This window comes from Crinia signifera, chromosome 5 (genome assembly GCF_055691185.1).
Source record: "Crinia signifera chromosome 5, ASM5569118v1, whole genome shotgun sequence".
Taxonomy (NCBI): domain Eukaryota; kingdom Metazoa; phylum Chordata; class Amphibia; order Anura; family Myobatrachidae; genus Crinia; species Crinia signifera.
The window spans coordinates 228,741,394-228,763,035 of record NC_139221.1 but is presented as its reverse complement, the minus strand read 5'-3'; the positions used below and the strand labels follow the sequence as shown (position 1 = coordinate 228,763,035).

Below are 21,642 nucleotides of genomic sequence, written 5' to 3'. Positions count from 1 at the left end.
CAGCTGGCCAGCTCTAGAAAAAGTCCTAGTGGTTCCAAACTTCTTCCATTTACAGATGATCTCCAAATCTTCCAAAAACTTTTTTCATGTTGTCATTATGGGGTATTGTTTGTAGAATTTTGAGGGAAAATTTATTTATTCCATTTTGGAATTAGGCTGTAACATAACAAAATGTGGAAAAAGTGAAGCGCTGTGAATACTTTCCGAATGTACTATACCTGCCTCACAGTGAGCAAGACCCAAAATAGTAAATAGTATAATGTACACTTAACCGGTTCAGTTACTGATGTCACTATCACATTGGGATCACTATTATCCCCATGCAGTTAAGTCAATCAGGTTTTATAACCAGGAATTCCTCCGAACTCAGACCCCCCTCCCCTTTGGAAACAATGGTCCATGCGTTGGGCGGTGGACTAGAGCCCAGAAAATTACCAGTAAGTTGGGCGGTGGAATAGAGCCCAGAAAATTCCCAGTAAGGAGGAATATAGCTAAAAATAGATTCTGGGCATATGGTTTTGATTAATGTAAATTATATACTATGCTATACTATGTATATATTACATAGTTTGACGGAGGATACTCCCATCTTGCAAATGTAAATGTAATGCCACAGGATCTTTATGTTCCAGTATGGAGAAGTTTTGATGACTTTAGTGCCCTAACACATCCATTACCTTTACTAATTGTTTGCAGTGTATTGGCTGGCAGAAGTGGGAAATATTGATGTGTTTTCATCCATGGCAGGATGGGTCATCGGTTCCCCTCTCTGATTCCAAATAGCAGGAAGCAGCTGGGAACTTTAAGTTTTCACCTCCTCTTTGAATTACTGCAGTGCTCTGGACAATTCATGTTGTTTGAAGGGGATGCAGTTAGAATCCCGGCAGTCAGAATCCCGGCTGTCAAAATCCCTACGCTGGAATCCCGAATGCCGAAATCCCGACACTTTCTCCCTCTATGGGTGTCTACGACACCCATAGAGGGAGAATAAATGAGTGTGCCAAGCGTAGCGAGGCACCGGGTCCGCTCCGTGGTGAGCACTGCGAGCCTGCAAGGGGGGGGCGATCTACATCCCCCCCTGTCGGGATTTTGGCGGTCGGGATTTCATACCAATCGCATTTGAAGATATTAGAAATGTGTTATTTTAGAATGATCATAAGGGCTGGTTAATAGGGATACTCAGATTTAAAAAAGATCCTTACATTTAATTGTCTTGTATTAATTAACCACTGAAGCTTATCCTGTTTTTTTCATTCAACAGATTGCAATTTAGATATTACAGTATCTGTTGACTATTCAAGAAGAATTAGACCATCTACTACATCTGTTCTGCTGCAAAAGCTAAATCTCTTGCTTCCCCCAGTGTTGCAGCATGTGTCTACATTGAGTAACATTAGCTGTGCCTCCAAAACACAGATGAACATCCGCTTCAGATATGCCATTCCCCGACAAGATGACACATTTCATTTTGATTCTGACTTTGAAAAATATAGCGAGGAAGTCCTCAGGAAATATATAAATGAACAATCAGCTGTTGATACATTCTTAAATCCTAAATTCCTTGAATCACTTTGGACAAAATTTAAAAATTTGCCAGCACAGAGAGTAAAGGTGAGAAAAGTATTACTAGACCATTTTCAATGTATACTCTTGGTAATCTAGTAAATCTAATGTAGGCAATCCCAAAACTCTAAATTCTAATGCTATTTTATGGATGCCTTCAGTATTAAGATGCTCGCAACCTTGAGTTTAAATATAAACAACACTACTGTCAGCCTTGGATCACTGAGTGGTACTTTTTCCAGGCAGGCAGAGTTTCTAGGTGAAAGTTAATTTATTACAATAAATATTTAAATTTAAACATTTTTAAACTTTTCTTTTATTGAAGCTTCATCATGTGACAATAAAATATTTTACATTTCAAAATTACAGTATATGAATATACTGTATATCTCAAAGTCCATAATCAAACTGAGCGGCAGATGTATTAAGCCTTAAAAAGAGATAAACTCGAGGGAGAGAAAGAGTGATAAATGTCCAGCCAGTCAGCCTCCAACTGTCAGGTTACAGGGTGGGTGTGAAAATGGCTGGGCGCTTAACTTCTTTATCACTATTGCGTTTATCTCTTTTTAAAGCTTAATACGTCTGCCCCTGGAAAGTTAAAATAAAGAAAAGAAAAAACTGGATAACAATAGAATCAATTTAGTAAAAAAGAGATTTGAATCCGAGTTTAACAAAATATAAGGTCAAATAGAAAATGGAGGGTCATTAAGGAAAATATGGGTCTCATACCACAAAGTTATGAAAATATTGAGTTATAGCTGCTTTGATAGAAATTAGCAGAACCTCTTTGAAATGCTCTCCGGTTGAAAACCATTATTTTTGCATGGGTCTCTTTCTAAAGAGATCCATATGGAAAATGAATAGAGCAGCAGCAGCAGCAGCAGCAGCATGGACACAGACAAGCACGGAAACATTGGAAATCAGAAAACAAATGTAAACCAAGTCAGGTTTGTGACAGTGTGAGTAACAGAATGTGAGAGATTTTGCAAGTTTTTCCATTCTCACATTGAAAAACCAGGTTGATTTTGCCATGTCATTTATTGCCGCTCTAATAAAGTGGGAAAACTCTCTCACTTTCTGATTCTCTTACCCTATTACATTTGGGTAGTAGTGCCAAGGGTCTGAGCATACTAGTTAATAACAGAGCTGGGAGGTGGACAGAAGTTTCAGATACCAAACTTTTATTATTTGTACTCAGGTATGCACATAAACATGAATACACCAATCAAAATAGCAAATTTAGAAATTGGCCTCTACTTCTATTGGGTACATAAGGCTGATAAAAAGCCATCTAAGCCAATTCAGAAATGGTATTTACTCAGTCGTGGCTTGATTCTGAGTCACCTGCTTCAACAAACAGCCACTTTTCCCTATGACTCTGGCATTGTAGTTACTTTCCTATTTTAATGCAATAATGGGCCAATATAAGTAGCAAATCTGTGCATGTGAAAGTGCAAACATATCACAGTTCTAGTATCAGCAAAATGTAACTTTGACTATTAGTGTCTGCATTTGACCCAGTCCCAGCCAATATGTAAAAGATCCACCAGAACACGTATCCCTTCCCCATACAGGACTCCGAATCGTACAAGACCAGCAACAATCCCATGACACTCCCATCAGAAATAGATGCTCCATTCTCCACCTAGTTGCCACCCAGGAACACCTATTTCATGTTGGACCTACTGTATGCACAAGACAAAACTACCTGAGACTTTATACACATCATGAAGCATATGGGCACCTTAGGTTTTTGCAATTCTGACGCCTGCTTGCTCAAAAATGGAAAATGCATCCATTTTCAAAGATACATCCAACTTGGAACTAGGGTCAATATGTATATCTTATAAAGGTTAAATATTTCTATGCTTACAGATGGAGCCGGGCTCCCTCTTGCTGGCGAATCGCCAGAACGTCACTGCTGGCGATCCACCAGCAGCCCGGCTCTCCATCTGACTGAGACGTGCGCACGTCTCACGCGCACGCGCGTCTCAGTGTCCGTGCGGCGGGAACCTGTCCGTCTCCGCTTCAGGGAGATGGACAGGGTTAGGGGGGGGGTGCGGGGAGGCAGTGGGGACCCTGGGTGACCGCCGACAAGCCGGCGGGGACCCGGGGGAAGCCATCGGAAGGGGACGTGCGCGCATCTCGTGCGCGCGCGTCCCATTTTGCAGATACGGGTGGAGGGGGATGGTCGGCTGGGATCGCCATCCCCTGCAAGGAAGAGACCCGCTCCATCTGTACATCAGAGGTTCACAAACTGTATTCCGTGGCACCCTGGGGTGCCTCGGGACACTTACAAGGGTGCCTTGGATCGGTGGTCTAGGACCAATTCAAATTATTTATGGTCAATTTAATTGGCAAATCCAGAGATGGTAGCTGCCAGTCTTGTCCTTCACCACCTAACTGAATCTAAGGATAACATACTGTATAAACAAAATTTCGTTAATTAAATATTTTTTTATAAAGTTCTCAATAAGAAAATGTTGCTGTGAAAAAAATTCCGATACTCTAGGGTGCCATGATTCCAAAAAGTTCGGGAACCACTGGTTCAAACAGACATGTGTTTTAAACCTATAATACTATGAAGCTAGCAATACTTGATTTTTTATTGATGTGTTAATACATAAATGAAGATTAAATAAGCAGCACATTGTGAGAATATATGAAACGCTAAAATGAATCATGGTCAATGGTAAATGCAAGATGTTTTGAGTTGAGTTTTTCAAAACATTTGCTAACCATGTACTATTGAGCCACATCAAAATATACAAGACAATTGCAAATATATGAGGGACCATAATATAGCTTCTTGGGGCAGAGTCCATGTACAGTCCATAGCAATAGGTCGTTTTTTATTTTGATAAATGTATTATATAATATAATTGATCTTGCATTCTTTACAGTAACATGTCCCCCTTTTCTCTGTTATTGGAATATAACTATTTATCTCTTCATAATTAATATTACTGTGTTTCTCTAGGTCATTATAGTCTTTACTGATGGACTGGATGATACCGTACAGACACTCAAGATGAAATCTGAGTCCCTTCGAAGGCAAGGTCTGTAGAGTGTAACTCATGATTATGTATATATGTCTAGTGTCCGTGAATCTCCAAAACACTGCCATCTGCTGGCAGAGAGTGAAACTACATCTCTTTCTCACACATGCACAAACACAGAAGGTAGCAGACTAGCTTTCTAAGCTTGTGCTTCGAGTATAATTAGTATAAAATATGCTTGGTACTATCACTTTCAGTATTATAAAACATTGACATCAGATAAACAATTAACAGTAACAGATTTGAGGTGTTGAAATACTTAGTTTTACGTTCGGGCATTTCCGAACGAACGCGCATTTCCAAAGAGTCAATCAGAATAAGGCCCATAGTGACAGTACTGTGTTCTTTCTCATGTGTTTTTTGTGGGGCAGATGCTTACGTGTTTATGAATCAGTGTTTTGGTTGCTAATTCCCCACTCATAACACAATCCTTAGTGGTGTAGCTGTGTGCCAGTGAATTCCTAGCGACTCTACTGACTGCTGACCATTTATACTAAAACCATTTTCAGTGAGTCACAGTAATAACAAATATTACCTTTTTAAAGATGTTATTTAAAAATGGAAATATCCTTTATTGTGTTATTGGCAACTCAACATGTTCTGCAGGAGCATGTTGTCTAGAAGACTGGGTTAATGGATGAAGATATATATCCTGTATTCAAAGCAGATATAGATTTATAATACAGTATAGATGTCTATACACAATGACATACATCCAAAAATGTGGCAGAACCTCAAATATATGGCAGGTTACTTGTTGAGTAGAAAAAATCCCGGTACTTGTTTCCTAGCACGGCCACTCCGATTTGCATCGGGGTGGTCGTGTCGGAAAAATCGCGTCGGTCGCATTGCATGCGACCAAATCGCATGCGATGCGATCGACCCGATTTTTACATGGAATCAAATGTGAATAGGGTCCCTGGGACCCTATTTTACATTGGATTCAATGTAAAATATTCCCCAGACCCCCAATTATACCCCCTCAACGCCGCCACCCCACGATTGACGTCAACCCGAAGCGTGGCGAGCGCAGCGAGCCCGCGAGGGGCGGCGGTGCGCGTCCTCCGACCTTTTCATACCCCTACTATCCACGTCGGCGTGGAGTTGAGAATATAAAGTGTGGCGAGCACAGCGAGCCACCGAGCCCGAAGCGTGGCGAGCGCACGCGTATAACTTCGGGCTCAGTGGCTTGCTGCGCTCGCCACACTTTATATTCTCAACTCCACGCCGACGTGGATAGTATGGGTAGGAAAAGGTCGGAGGACGCGCACCGCCGCCCCTCGCGGGCTCGCTGCGCTCGCCACGCTTCGGGTTGGCGTCAATCGTGGGGTGACGTCGGGGCCATATACAATGTGAAATGGGTCATATTGGCCCATTTCACATTGTTTCCTATGTGAGATGGACTTAATCAAGTCCATCTCATCTTGTGCCATTATAATGGCACAAGACCGACGCGATGCTCCCGATTTCAATGTTACAAAAATATTTTAACATTGAAGCCTATGGCAAAATCGCGGGCATCGCGTCAGTCGCGTCGGGGGCCAAGTTAATGGCCGCGACCGTCGCGATGCCCCCGATTTTGCCTTTGACGGTAAAATGGACCTGATTTCAAAGGAAATCGGGTCCATCGCGGGCATCGTGTACCTTAACTTTAAGGTACACGATGCCCGCGATTGTGGCCGTTCTAGGAAACAAGTACCAAAATCCCTTTCATTTGATAAGTGGTAGTACTAAAACTTAGCTTTTAATTCTTTTATATATATCTAGTCTAGAAGACTTATCACATTATTATTTTATATTTGTATTTTTTATTTATTTATATTGTGTTTACAAAACATCATGAAAAAAGAATTAAGTTAATTAATTACAATCTAAAACAATATTTTATCTTGTTATATAGGCTTGGATGGTTTATTACTGATTGGTCTGGAAGGTGCGCAGAATTTAAAAGAGTTCCAAGAAATAGAGTTTGGCAGAGGATTTTCCTACCAACAACCACTGAGCGTTGGCATTTACGACTTACCAAGTGTAATGCTAAAAGAAATTGTAAGTTGGAAAAATAAACAAATGGACATTTTATTTAAATTTTTTATATATATATATATATATATATATATATATATATATATATATATATAAAAATATATACAGTATTTTGGTTCTAAGTACTATATTTACATGTGCAAGTCTCTGGGAACATGGTGCCCCTGATCTGAACTAGATGTCCACACTTTAGAAAATCCAGACTATATAATTTTCTACTTTTATTCAAGGTATATACTCAATATTAGGTGATAAAAACACAACAGAATTTTCAGAATTACACAGAGTAAATAAATGCATGTGCAAGATAAAAGCATGTACTGTATGTACTTATCTGATAAAGGCAGCCTATTGCTATGTAGCATGCTACATTGAGTATACATCTTGAATAAAAGAAGAAAATAATATAGTCTGGATTTTCTGATGTTCAGACATTACTTCATATATTGTTGATAAGCTGAATATTTATATTATTTGCCATGGAGCCAGTTCACTTTTACTCTGGATTCCATTGTGGATGATCCAATTGTGTCACACTAGAAGATGTCTCACTTTTGGCCAGATTTACTAAACTTGAAAAGTGATAAATAGATAGGGATTAACCACCAGCCAATCCGCTTCTATCTGCTATGCTATAGGCTGTGTTTGAAAAATGACAGTTAGATGATGGTTGGTTGGTCATCCATCTCTATCCACTTTATTACTTTTCGAGGCAAAGTACATGTCACCCTTTGTTTTTAGATTCATTCACAATTCCGTGTGGCTCACATAAGGATTTCCATTTATGGAAGCTTAATAGGAATCATCCGGAACTGTTCATCCAACTTGATTTTGGATTCAATTAAAAACTTTCCTATTTTTTTTACAGGACACAGTTGTTGAAAGAAAATGTTGTAATATTTTTTGCAAATGTCTGGGACAAGATGGTCATCGTGGTCCCCCTGGTCCTCCAGGATTGAAGGTAAATAAATATACCGTGAAGAGACATTTCGACTAAACCTTTGATATCCCTACAGGTAATTAGCAATTTTATTTTAAAACATGCTTTTTAACATTTGTAGTGCTAAGTTTTTGAGGGAAAACTTCTATCTCTTGATTGAAACAGAATTGTCAGCAGTGGCGGTTTACCTAGGGGCTGCAGCCCTCCAGTAAAAATCTGCCATCATCAATAAGAATCGTGATTACAGTGGCTATTGGAAGCACTATGCTCATCACCTGCTATACTGTGATCGGCATATACAGCTTTCTGCCAGCACTGTTATGCTTCTAGGACTTCAGCCAATGCAGTCTGTAGAAGATGCAGAGAAGAACGAAGGGTGAAGGGGGGGGGGGGGGCTGGGCATGCGTAACCCCCCCCCCCCCCCCACTGGACGTAATGTTCCTCTATGGGCTGCACAGCATGCAGTCCATAGAAGTTAGTGCGCATGCATGCATCCACTGCCAGGGATTTTTTCCTCCTCAAAACTGACTGTGGCTTGAGCGCATGTACTCTGGCCGCAGAGCAGATAAAGCCACTGGCAGGCACCCAAGGATTGGTAAGAGCCACCACCGATGGGCAGCGTCAGAGCTCAACCAGGTCCTCATTACTTATCCTTCTGGGTGGAATTGAATAGAGCTTCTTTGATTGATATGATAATGAAAAAAAAGTCTTGTAATAAGGTATCACAACTCATGATAATATATATAGTCTAACAAGCAATAGAAATCTAAAATCTTTTCTTGTGAAACTTTATCATGAGTTGTGATACCTAATCATGAGATGTTTTTCCTGTAGGTTCCCACTCACTTCCTCATAGAATCTAACAAAGTTAGATTTATGTGACCTATCCCTGAAGAATCCATGCTGGTTTCCACTAATAATCTTATTTACTATCAAATAATTCTGAATGCTATCCCTTATAATACCCTCCCCACTATTGATGTTTGACTTCCGGGTCTATAATTTCCAGTATGTGTTTTCTTACCATTTTGAAATAATTGCACTACATCAGCAATTCACCAGTCCATAGGCACCGAGCCTGATGAAATGGAATAATTTAAAATTAATATAATGGCCTAGCCTTTTCTGAGCTTAGTTCCATTAGAACCTATGGGTGTATGCTATCAGGCCCTTAATTATTTTAATTTGCATAGACGTTTACAGACTTCTTCCTCAGTTAAACAAATATTAAGTATCAGAACAATATATACATTTTTGTTTTGTAATGCTTTCACCGTATGTTCCTTATTCTGCTACAGCTGCCCGCTCCAAGACGTCAGCTGCCTTGTACAGGAAGTGAGCGCCCTGTACAGGAAGCGGGCGGGCAGCTGACATCCACTGACGTCAGCCGCCCACCCCAAGCACCCGCGTCATGGGCGCATTTACATGGAAACCCCCAGCGTTTTAATGGGAACGCCCACTCACACCAAGCGACTGCGCGTGCGCATAAATGCTTATGCGCATGCGCAGTCGCTAAACATTGCTCCCTTGTGCGAACAAATCAGAATAACCTCCTTAGTACCTCTGCCTTTTCCTTATCACTAATCAATCTGCCTTTCTTGCTCCTTAGGGGATGTACATTTTCTTTTTTAACCTTTTATCATTGATATATTAAAAAAACTTTGTAAGATTTGATTTGTTTTCCATAGCAATTACATAGCTTTTAATTTTCCATTTTGCTAATCTGATTTCTTTTATTTATAAAAGGTTGGAGTATTGCCAGATTTAAACCTTTTAAACGCACGCCTCTTATTTCAATTGTAGCCCTTACCTTCTTATTTAGCCACATTGGTTTTAATGCAGTACTCTTGCCTTTATTTCCCATGGGAGTTAAGTTTGAGTGTTCATCAGCAAATGTTTAAATGCCTGCCACATGTCTTCAGTGTTCTTCCCTTGAAGCACTGTTTCCCAGTGTATGGGGGATATTCAATCCCTGCCGCTATTTCCGGCGGACGAAATAGCAGCTGGCGCCTATTCAATGCTGTCTTTCTTGACATCATTGAACAGGCATCTTGTCAGAATCAGCCCGACTTTAAAAGCTGTTGTCGGTACTGGAGAAAGTCCTAATTCATCAATATATTCTTCATATACATCCAGTGGTTATGTGCCGTATCAATTCATCTACCTGAATTTAGTCTAATATATGGAATTCCACACTTTTAAAAAGAATATTGTTATATCATTATTTTTCATTAATATTGTATTATTGCTTTTTGTTTTATTGTTTAATTTTATTTTATTTACAGTGGAAGAAACCGTTCACCTTTTATTGTATACTATTATTGTAGGCCTGTGCTGGTACACCCCCCTTTTTAAAAAAAAGCTTCCGGGCCCAATATCTCTTTTTGGGATCGGGACACTGCAGTCTAGAATCTCCCGGTATGCAGTCGAGAAAAATGAAAACGGGCCAGGGTCAAGGCTGTCGGGACGGACCGACAGTCGTGACCCTGGATTGAATACCACCCCCAAAGTCCGTTATGGACTTTTTGAACATAGTTGACCCCGTATATTTTTGTTTTTGAAAGCTACTTTCAAAGAAGACTATGTTGACCAAGGGTAGATTTATTAAAGCTTCCTAAAGCAGACAAGTAGAGTTGTTGATTCTAGCTATCCTTTTTCTGTTGCATTCAAGAAACAATATGCAGAATTTGATTTTTAGTTATGGGCAACACCACCATCTGTCTACTTTCAAAGCTTTAGTAAATCTACACCTGAGCTGGGCATTGTGATGCAAGTAGTGTCGAGGAGTAATGATGTTACACTAAATATGTCTTATAATATTAAGCATGTCTGCTTTTTAAAAAATGTAAAACTGCTTCCAAAGCATTTTGGAAACACATTGAAAATTGCTTTTTGGGTGTGTGCCCATATGGTCTACATGTATCTCCGTGATGGGTAGACAATAAAGGGTCTGTTTCAGGGGATCCATCTCCAGGATATTGCATGTGTTGGCCAAAGGGCACCCACAACCGAGAAATCAGCAGATTCTCTAAGAATTCCCAGTGTCTGTTTAATTATAAATGATGCATACTGTGCTGTTCTTTGTCTCTAGGGAAAAGTTGGTGCAAAAGGTTCTCAAGGACATCCTGGAGATGAAGGCGGTATTGTAAGTACAATAAGCACAATGTAGGAGTTTTTAAAGTACTTTAGTAAAGAACATTTTGTCTCGTATAATTAAAACTAATTTTAAATAATTTAATTTGACTTTGCTCTGTAATTGTATGTTATGAAAAGTGAAATGTTTGTGTGTTCATATTCCTTCTGCAAAATCTCTGTATAAGGTGAAAGAGCATAAAGCAAAGCAAGTTAGCTTAAAAAAAAGTGACATCATCCATTGGGACACATTGCCAATACTGCAGAGCTAAAGAGGAAAGCTCAACAATGCCAAGTCTCCAGAATAAGATACAGAAACATTTTAGGATTAAAAACATACTCTATTGTTTCATTTATAGTTTTGTGTTAAAAGTGGCAGATAATTTATCACAGTGCTGAAATTCAAAGTACAGTTTTTCACTCACACCCACATAAAACTCCAATTTCCACAAGAAGCCAATTATTAAACATGGAAAAAAACAATAGCAAATACCTCTTTTATCTTCTCCCTAATGTACAGTATAGTATTATGGAGCCCTTACTGTGTCAGCGCAGAAAGGGATTAGAGACATCAGGGAAACAATCTCTACACTATTAACAATGTTTAAACATAAGAACGTAGTTGCGCAGCCATTTTAAATATTCTAAAGGCAATGGGGGTATGCAATCTGGGATCCCGGCTGTCAATCCCCACCGAGGACCGTTTACAGGACAGGATTTAATGTCCAGCCTGCTGATGGGCGCAAAGGGAGCGTGACCGTGAAAATGGCTTCTGAAGTCGGGCACGTGCTGCCGTGATCCCGCATCAATGCTTTCATTAATGACAGTACGGAGCCGCCACTTTTTCCCACGTCGGAAATAGCGGAGGCACGTTGCATAATTCCCATTGACTCTTAATCTCTTTTGTAGGTTTATAAAAGTTGCATATTTATTCAGATATGTATGCACAGGGTTGGACTTGCCCACATGGGTACAATGGAAGCCTCCAGTGGGCCACACTGCCTGGGGAGGGCATCTCATTTTGAGATTATGGTGGATTTTTTAGAGTGCATTGCCGTCATCAATGTGATACATTATAATGCATGTGCTATCAGCATTTCCTATATAGTTATGTGTCAAAGGGCCCAGACAATTCTTCCTGTGGTGCATGTGTGAGACCGGTATCTGTTATTTGCATGGTGAAGGCTAGGGTAACATATTAAAATAACTAATAATAATAAGTTACCATTTCAAGAATAAATGGCAAGAAGGAAAAATGTAAAGGGTAGGTATTATTTACATGCAGTTGAAATTCTAATTTTGGCAGGTTAATTGTTATCACAATGCATTCAGCGATAATGGTAAAGTGCAGTTTTCCTCTTTCCAATTATTCAGTGAAACATATAATTCTACTGTTGTGTTGTGTGAGATCATACAGGAAACTAGCAACATCTGAAAAGTGTAATCTTGATGCATTAAAACACAAACATTTTGCATAGGCATAGTATACAGTACACCAGGCATGTCCAAACTATGACCCTTCAGCTGTTGTGAAACTACAAGTCCCATCATGCCTTGCCACAGTTTTGCTAGTAGGGAAGGATAAAACAATATCAAGGCATGCTGGACATGCCTGGTATACACCATTGGGCAATTACATAGGTCAGATCATCAAACACACAAAGCCTAACAGCAACACCAAAATCAGAAACACTTTGGAAGTGTCAGGCCTGGTTACAGGCCAGTGTCAGGCCAGCCGTCACTGTGGTTTTAGCCTTCTCCTTGATGGGAATTACAAAGCATGTTCTTTCATTTTTTACAGTAATTGTTCGCCAAAATATTCATAACATTATTCTAGCAAAAATTGATATAATCTTAACCCAATAATTTCCCAGTACAAAGATTACAGATGGGATCATCCTTCTACAAGGCATTGATCCCATAGTCCTAGTTTGACCATTATTCTTTCATAAAGTACTAAGATTAAATTTGTTCTAATTTTATGTAGAGAACAAAGAAATGTAGTCCAGTAAATAAGCAACTTATATTGCAGAAACATTAATACTGAAAAATGGGAAATTTCTACCTTTCTTTTTAGGGTGAGAGAGGGCCACGTGGAGTGAATGGGACACGGGGAGAAGATGGATGCCAAGGGCCTAGAGGACTAAAGGTAAGTTACACAGTATAATATATTCTGTGGCTTAATGTTCATATTTATATCACCTTCATTGAGTAAATACATAGGTTTGTTAGGAGATATTGCAACAAAATATTAATACAGCATACTGTATAATGTACATATGAACATTTACAGCTAGGGTTGGAGATATTCACTCAGCAAGTCCCTACTTATCATTAGATGTGCTGAGCTACAGCCTTTTTATATTGCTGAATATTATATTATTGTAACTGATCTAAAAGCATGCATTGTTAAATTGTCATCCCCTTACTGTTACGATTCTGACATAGTTATGTCTGAGTTATAAAGAGGCAACTACCTGTATTTATTTAATTATACGTTGAGGAGTAAGGAAGCATTACAATACTTATGTATTATCTGGACTCCCAGGTTAAATGCACCCCATTTTTTCATACCCCTTCTATCCAACTACGCATGGAGTTGATTTTATATACTGTGGCGAGCCACCGCGCCCGAAGCGTGGTGAGCGCAGCGAGCCCCGCGAGGGGATGCGGTCTCATAATAAAAACGGGAGTCCAGATATTACATAAGTACCGGAAGCACAAAGTGAGTTTGCAGGCATTGTAGATGGTGTCTGTTTGCCGTTCCTTTTTTCTTTATCAAGATAGATATTGTCATTGAATACTGTCTTGCTATATGTTAAACAACAGTAAGTGCTAATTCTAAACTTGACAATAAGAATGACATAGGGATGAATACATTTTGTTTAACATATGTCTATACATTTGAATTTGGTGAATAACAGTATTATTTAATTTGTCATGTTGGTTGATTACCAATTTTTAGAGTTCAGTATCTTTGTTGTTCAGAGTTTTCCCTGAAAACATAAAATATTCCCAGTTCCAATCTCAAAGCTGCAGACCACAGAAAGGCATCTACAGTATTCTTGATAAACTTTTGCATTATATCTTTTTAGGGTGGACGAGGCCTTCGAGGTAATAGGGTGAGTTTGTAATATATTTATGATGTAGTGTGGTATTTACTTATACTAATACTTTATGAAAGATACAGTCTTGCCTACCTAGTGTACAAGCCACACATCAACCCAGTAATTGCCTATCCCTTCCCAATCCATCACAATTACCTGTAATGTTTCACTGTATCTGGTGGTGGGATGGGGGCCGGAGGCTTATTGAGGAAAGGGATCATTTTATCCTGATTTAAAATGTGAATATATTGAAAGTTATGAAGAATCTGAGGATCTTACATTCCATTATAGACCAACACCACTGGTTTACTATTTTCTTAGGTTACCATATTTTACATAGCAATTCCCACAGGACAAATAGGACAAATAAACCCGAGGAAAAGCTACATTCCATTTAGCAAATCAAATTTTCAGATAGCTGCTGGATTTTTGTTGACACTGTTTTACGATGAAGCCAAAATCTAGGAGATAAAATTCATATACAGCAAGCAGAGATTACTATTAGAAAGCCTTCAGCTTTTTTTCATTGGAGCCATGGAAGCCCATTGTGATATTTATGGTTACAATGGCTAAACAATGAATCTCAGCACTGAATCTCACGATCATTTCCCGCTTTAGGGGAGTGGAAAACTTCAGTGCTGGAAAGTGTCTAAACACACAGAATGGTTGCTATTGCGGCAGATTACATAACATATTTATTCTTACCCTCTGCTGACCCTGCTGCTTTACATCAACTGTCCTGTTAGGTCTGCAAGATACATACTTCAGAACTGTATGGTTCTTAGTCTCCTCCACCCCCCACCACACACACATAATTGTTGAAATTGTATTGTACAATTGTATCATATAGGATATAATAAGACCTGTATAACTTTGACACACTATTCTGCATGTATGTGGTTTCATATCACTCTTAATTACTGATGAGTATTCTCTTTAAATTTATATATCCTTTTGATAATTTTTTTTTGTGACGAATGTAATAAAAAAAATGACAGCACCCTACTTGTTTTCTACGTGTTTTTTTCTTGTCATTTGCATTGTATGTTTTTCTGTACAATATATAGATTTAAAAAAAGAAAGAATACCATCAGCATTTAAATACTTTGGGGTGTATTCAATGCGGCGGCGGGGAGTGGGGTTTGTACAGCAAGGATGGCTTATTTTTGTCGAGGAAAAGCCATGCTTGCCGTCCAACCACCCCCGCCATATTCAGTGTTTGGGAGAAATCGTCGCCCTCCGAGGATCCTTTAAACGGCGAGGTTTTGCAGCAAATGCAGCAAGCCTGCTGCATCTGTTGGTGAGCCCCTCTGTTTTGATGGCCACACTAGCCGTTTCTACCTTGCTGAAATGAAATGAACCAGCGAGTTGGAAATGGCGAATGAAGGGGAGGGTGTTGAATACTCTGACAGTGATCTATCAGCACTGCTCGCCATATAGCTCGCTGTCAGGGGCTCGCCAACGGCATTGAATATACCTCTTTGATGCAAGATCTTCTTATATTAATTTCTATAAATAAATGATTTGGGATGTTTGCATTGAGTTGATGCAACTATGACTGAAAGCAAGTGTAACTGGACTTGTCACAGTGGAATCCCTTGGCAGTACCAAACATGGTACCTTCCACACCACTGTGATGTGATCCCCTCTCTCATATTTGACTATAGCTAGGAAGGGTTGCAAGTCCAATAAATATAATTCCAGTAATTACAGTAGGTGTCCCCTAATTATTCCTAGATCAGAGTGGCATCACTTACCTATGAATCTTCACAGTCATACGTGTGAATATTATGGACAAAGAGATTATGTCACTGTTCAAGAGATCGATTTTGTGTAGTGTGAGGTGTGCCAAAGCGGTGGTTCCTATACAATAAGGAGGGTGTTCACAATACAAGACTGGGGTGTCACAAACGTGTCTCCTTGAAAGAAAGTAAAATGTGTAATATGGCTTTCATTGCCTCATCCCCTCATTACCCATTGCATTAAATGCCAGTGACACGGCATGTCTAATATGATTCATTTAGCATAACATGGCTAACAAGGGCTTGCATATGCAGACAGGGAATGTCAATAGAGTGTCCATCACTGGCCCAATGGGCCAAATGTAATAGAATCAGAAAGTGAGAGATTTTGGTTTCCCCCTTTTTTTTTTTTTTTTAAAGCGGCAATCAATTATATAGCAAATTCAATCATTCAACCTGTTTTTTTCAGTGAAAAAAATGAAATGAGAATACTCTCCCAAAATCTCTTACATTCTGATTCTTACACCCTACTACATTTGGCCCAATCATGTGCTTTCTTGTGGTAAATGCAAGTAAATTGAGAAGGCAGCATCAGGAAAACATGAATGTAATGTAAGTGTAAATGCTAAAGGTTTTAATACAATTGGGACCATTGAGTTCTAGTCACTTGACTATATTTTTACTGTGGCTGAGAATATGCTAATTAGGGTTGGGTGTTATATTATAGTGCATATGCATATAACTAGAGTATATTTGCTGTATTCTGTATTTGTTACTTGCAATGTTATACTGTACATTGTAATAGTTATATACTGCATTTGAGTTCTGTAAACCTAATGTTGGCTTAAATATTTTTAGGGAGATGATGGTGACAATGGAATTGATGGAGTACCAGGCGAGCACGTACGTCTAATTGTTATAATAACATATAAAATGAGTTAAGTGTATAACAATCTAGTTATATATTTTCCTATATTTCCATTAGAGAAACAACAAGACACTTATTAAGAAATAATGGTGGATAACATGAATTGATGCAACATTTAAATAATAGAAAAATAAAGGTACTCTTTACCTAGAACGGCGCCCGCGATCAGAATCGCGGGCGTCGGGGGTAAAAAATCGCGGTCATCGCGGGTAAATCGCGGGTACATCAAAATCGTGTACCCGCGATGACCGCGATTTTCCCATAGGGAACAATGTTAAAAAGCCTAATTGACCGCGATTTTAATGTAAAATGCCTCAATGCCCGCGATTTTCCCATAGGAATCAATGTTAAATGGGCTACAGAGCCCAAATAGACCCAATTAACCCTTAAATGTCACCCCAATTTTTTTACGCCACCCCACGATCCACGTCAACCCGAAGCGTGGCGAGCGCAGCGAGCCCGCGAGGGGCGGCGGTACGCGTCCTCCGACCTTTTCATGCCCTACTATCCACGTCGGCGTGGAGTTGAGAATAGAATAGTGTGGCGAGCGCAGCGAGCCACCGAGCCCGAAGCGTGGCGAGCGCAGCGAGCCCCGCGAGGGGACGCGGATACCTTCACAGGTAAACGCGTCCCTTCGCGGGCTTCACAGGTGTCGGCGTCGCCACGGACACCTGTGAAGTCCGCGAGGGGACGCGTATAACTGTGAAGGTATCCGCGTCCCCTCGCGGGGCTCGCTGCGCTCGCCACGCTTCGGGCTCGGTGGCTCGCTGCGCTCGCCACACTATTCTATTCTCAACTCCACGCCGACGTGGATAGTAGGGCATGAAAAGGTCGGAGGACGCGTACCGCCGCCCCTCGCGGGCTCGCTGCGCTCGCCACGCTTCGGGTTGGCGTGGATCGTGGGGTGGCGTAAAAAAATTGGGGTGACATTTAAGGGTTAATTGGGTCTATTTGGGCTCTGTAGCCCATTTAACATTGATTCCTATGGTAAAATCGCGGGCATTGAGCCATTGAATGCAAAATCGCGGTCAATCTGGCTTTTTAACATTGTTCCCTATGGGAAAATCGCGGTGATCGCGGGCATCGCGTCGCGGCCGTTTATGTACTGCCCGCGATCCCGCGATCACCCCGATGGGCGCCGTTCTAGGTAAAGAGTACCAAAATAAAAATAAAGTGCAAATAGTTACAATATAATTCTAATTTTAAGAATCATATATTGCAAACCTTTTAAAGGACCACTTACATTAAGATGGGACCCAGGGAATGCAGTACACAATACTTACTGGTCTGTACTGTATTAACACACATGGGTCCTCACTCCACAGGGGAGTGCATAAACATTTATGCACATGTGCAGCCGCATTGTGCGAGCGGGCGTGGCAAATTGCTTATTTGGCAGCCTGTTTGCAACTAGCAATGCGGGCGGGGCCGCTAACCCTCATGGCCTGGGGTGGCAGCGAGGGTTAGCGCCCATGGGAACACCCAGCGTTTCATGGGTGCCCCCATAAAAATGCTGGGTGTTCCATTGCTAATGCGCCGGGAACGCGGGTGCGGGGGGCGGGCAGCTGACGTCAGCAGATGTCCGCAAGCTTCCGGCACTGGGCGCTTGGAGATCTGAGACACCACAGAGGTGTCTCAGATCTGCGAGCGTTGGAGAACAATGATTTCTGCGAATGGATGTTTATGTAAAATATCCATTTGCAGCCGTGTGGGGGAGCGTGGTGTGCAACGGGGGAGGGGGGGGGGGGGGGGGGGGGCAGGCAGCTGTGCAAGCGGCTGCCGGTGTTTAGTTTATATGCAATGCTACTTAATTCGCAGCAATGCGTGTGGACTTGAATAAGGTCCTATATTTAGTTAAGACGGAATGAGAATTTAAAATACAATGGAGAGGTCTGAAGTACATTACCAGTGAAAAAGATCACATTAGTGTGTTTTGAATTGCAAAATATAATATACAGTTCATTGTTTTTATTGTACAGGGAGAACGTGGATCACCTGGATCAAAAGGGGAAACTGGGAGCACTGGGCTACAGGTAAAACAATGAAATACATTGTCTACAAAGGAATTGTATTCCAGACCATAAATGTCAGGTGACAGTTTGTAGTCTGAATTGCTCTTTTTTCCAGGGATACTTGATGATACGTGTAAACCGATAATGATTTTCAACAGAAGAAAATAGGATTCAGTTTTTTTTTATTAAAGTGAAGTCACACAGCATAGCTCTCATTCCTAATACAGACTAACAGGAACGTTTGGATATAACTCCAAGGTCGATTTTCAATATTTAAGTATTATTATATCTTCCTACAAGCTAAGTATCATTAACTTAGCTTTTTTATGATAGAACACCATTTAGACCTGATGTTTCATGTTTTATCACAGTTCTTCTCAGAAATAATAGATGTGCTATTTATTAAAATTCTTTTGCTAGGACTTTGGCATTGCTATCACTGTACTGCAGTGTTCAGTACCAGTTTGCCTACTGCACAGTCACAAGCTGCACATGCATTAGGGCCTGCAGTAGAGGGAGCCATCTCTGCTGGAAAGATAGTACATGTTGAGTATCCCTTATCCGAAATGCTCGGAACCACGAGCATTCCGGATAAGGGATTTTTCAGTTTTTTGGAATACATTTTTTTAGGCATACTTACCTATCCCCTGGTGGTGCCCCGATGGTCTCTCGGCTCCCACGTTGTCCCCCTGCATCCACAGTAGGCCTTCAGCACCATCTCCGGCATCTCCAGTGGTCCGAGGAGTGCACTGCGCGAGTTCCCAGGCGGGCCGGTGACGCATTGGCGCAATACACTCCTGGGACCGCTGGAGACGCCGGAGAGGATGCTGAAGGCCTGCTATGGATGCCGGGGGACTCAGTAAGTATAAAAAAAGGGTTAGGGGGGTGACAAATTTTTTTTTTAATTGTTCCAAAAAAACAGGGTTTTTGGAATAATTCGGATACGGGATGTACGGATACGGGATACCGTACCTGTATATAATAGAATATATCTGACAATGGTATTAGTTATCAGGACCAGTACCCAAAAAGTGGAAGTTATCAAAGCTGGGTAATATTGCCACTCTAACAACGGTCCATGGGAACAGTGCTGTTCTGCATATCTTTCATTTATGCAGGTGATATTTGTGATTATCTTCCTCCTTTAACCCCTTCACTATGGATGATGTGTGAGAAAAACTGGGACTGCCAGTGCCTGTGCTATGACAGAGAAGAGATAAAGTAATATAGAGGATGGGCCAGTTGGAGAGGTGGGCACATCATTTGAGACGTATGCTGTTATAGAAGTTATTGCCTGTTGATTAGTGTGATCACCAGGCAGCAACCTCTACATTACATAAATATCAAGGAGTAAAGTATTGGGGAAGAGCTCTGCCATCCTGCTTTCCATTAATTAATAAAGTAATCACCAGGCATTACATATGTCCTACCACCCCATAATGGCACCTTATTAAGCCTTTGTTTCCCAACAAAATATGTGAGGTTTCTCCTACCTTTGAGTTGCTGAAGATCAGCTATAGTGTCAGTTATAATTGGATGCGTTTTCTACCTTCTCGCTGCATACAGATTCATACATGTTAAATATCTCAAACCTGACGATTCTGTGTATTTGTTGGTCAACATCAGTGTATTGAGGATTTCCAGGATGTATGATTTCCCTGACCAAGGCATAGACAGAGTGGGGAATTTCTGCAAGACTTGCCAGATGTATGGTACCATTACAATGAATCGTTATTGTCCACACATGCAAATGTTTATTAGACCCTGGTGGAAATAGTTAGAAGCATAACTTGAACAATATTACTATTTCCTTAGGTCCCAAAATATTTTACCTTCAAATTAATGTATGGGGTGAAATGTAATAGGATGAGAGATTCATAAAGTGAGAGATTTGGTAAAATATCTCTAGTTTTTTTAAAGCGGCAATCCTTTACACGGCAAAACCAGTTTGATTTTGGAGTGTAAATGATTTAAAAAACCTGGAGATTTCTTGCCAAATCTCTCACTTTCTGAATCTCTCATCCTATTAAATTTCATCCTTGATCTCTCCTTAAATTGAGGGATGTGGAGATGAGCCAAATCTCCACCTTAAACACTGGGGGTGAGATTTAATAGGATGAGAGATTCAGAAAGTGAGAGATTTGGTAAGAAATCTCCAGTTTTTTTAAAGCGGCAATCATTTACATGGCAAAACCAGTCTGATTTTGAAGTGCAAATGATTGCGGCTTTAAAAAAACTGGAGAATTCTCACAAAATCTCTCACTTTCTGAATCTCTCATCCTATTAAATCTCACCCTGGGAGTTGACTTTTTTTCACATCATAAGTAGGCCACTGAGGATTCTTTGGACAAGAACTCAGATGTAGTTTGTGTATACAGAATCAGCATTACAGCAACATAACACAGAAATATGATGGAGAAAAACTGGTTCACATATAACACATGAGCTATATAAGTTTATATAACTGTGACTCTTTTTGGTTCTGTATGTTTTAACTTTAGTCATTTGTTTCACACAATATTAGGGGCAAAAAGGACCTCGTGGGGAATCAGGTGAAAAGGGTGAACTCGGCCTTAGAGGAGACCATGTAAGTATTTTAATATTTTTCCAATAGAGTAAGCAAATCTTAGTACATTAAGCCTGATTCTGCTTCATGCGAAAATTACCAAAAATCGTTAATCGTCGATTTTGTGCTTATCTGCACATGTGCACACAACGGAGCATGTGTGCACGATCCCTGAAATTCCTAAAATGCCACCGCAGTGGCAGTGGTTAGTGATGCAGCATTTTGGGGGCAGCGAAACATTTTGTGGGTGTGGTCAGGACAACGCAGGCATGTCTGCCAAGAGTTGCCGTTTTTGCGAAACTTCGCTACACTACAACTCAAGACAAATTTGGCCCAATATGTACTGTATCTCAATCCTATGTTTTACTTACAGTAGTTTTTCTGGAATAGATTTACCTTGTAATTGGTACCTTTACAGCAAGATGTATGTCAGCCTCTGCTGACAGCTGCCATGTGTAAAAATCTTAGTTTTCTAATAGAGATTCTCTGTCTTTAAGTATTTTGGGCAGTACAGACACCTGTACAGTTCAGTTGAATGTCCGGTATACAT

At 40.4% G+C, this 21,642-nt stretch overlaps 1 protein-coding gene across 1 annotated transcript in view; it reads left to right on the top strand.

Annotated features, from left to right (window-relative positions):
• LOC146080913 (collagen alpha-4(VI) chain-like) overlaps positions 1-21,642 on the top strand; it is a 212,229-nt gene that overhangs the window by 84,841 nt on the left and 105,746 nt on the right. The window contains exons 11-20 of the mRNA XM_083188615.1: positions 1,262-1,611; positions 4,544-4,622; positions 6,523-6,668; positions 7,534-7,626; positions 10,697-10,750; positions 12,815-12,886; positions 13,833-13,859; positions 16,445-16,489; positions 18,494-18,547; positions 21,051-21,113. Coding sequence (XP_083044741.1) covers positions 1,262-1,611; positions 4,544-4,622; positions 6,523-6,668; positions 7,534-7,626; positions 10,697-10,750; positions 12,815-12,886; positions 13,833-13,859; positions 16,445-16,489; positions 18,494-18,547; positions 21,051-21,113 — 983 coding nt within the window. The remainder of the gene's footprint in view (positions 1-1,261; positions 1,612-4,543; positions 4,623-6,522; positions 6,669-7,533; positions 7,627-10,696; positions 10,751-12,814; positions 12,887-13,832; positions 13,860-16,444; positions 16,490-18,493; positions 18,548-21,050; positions 21,114-21,642) is intronic.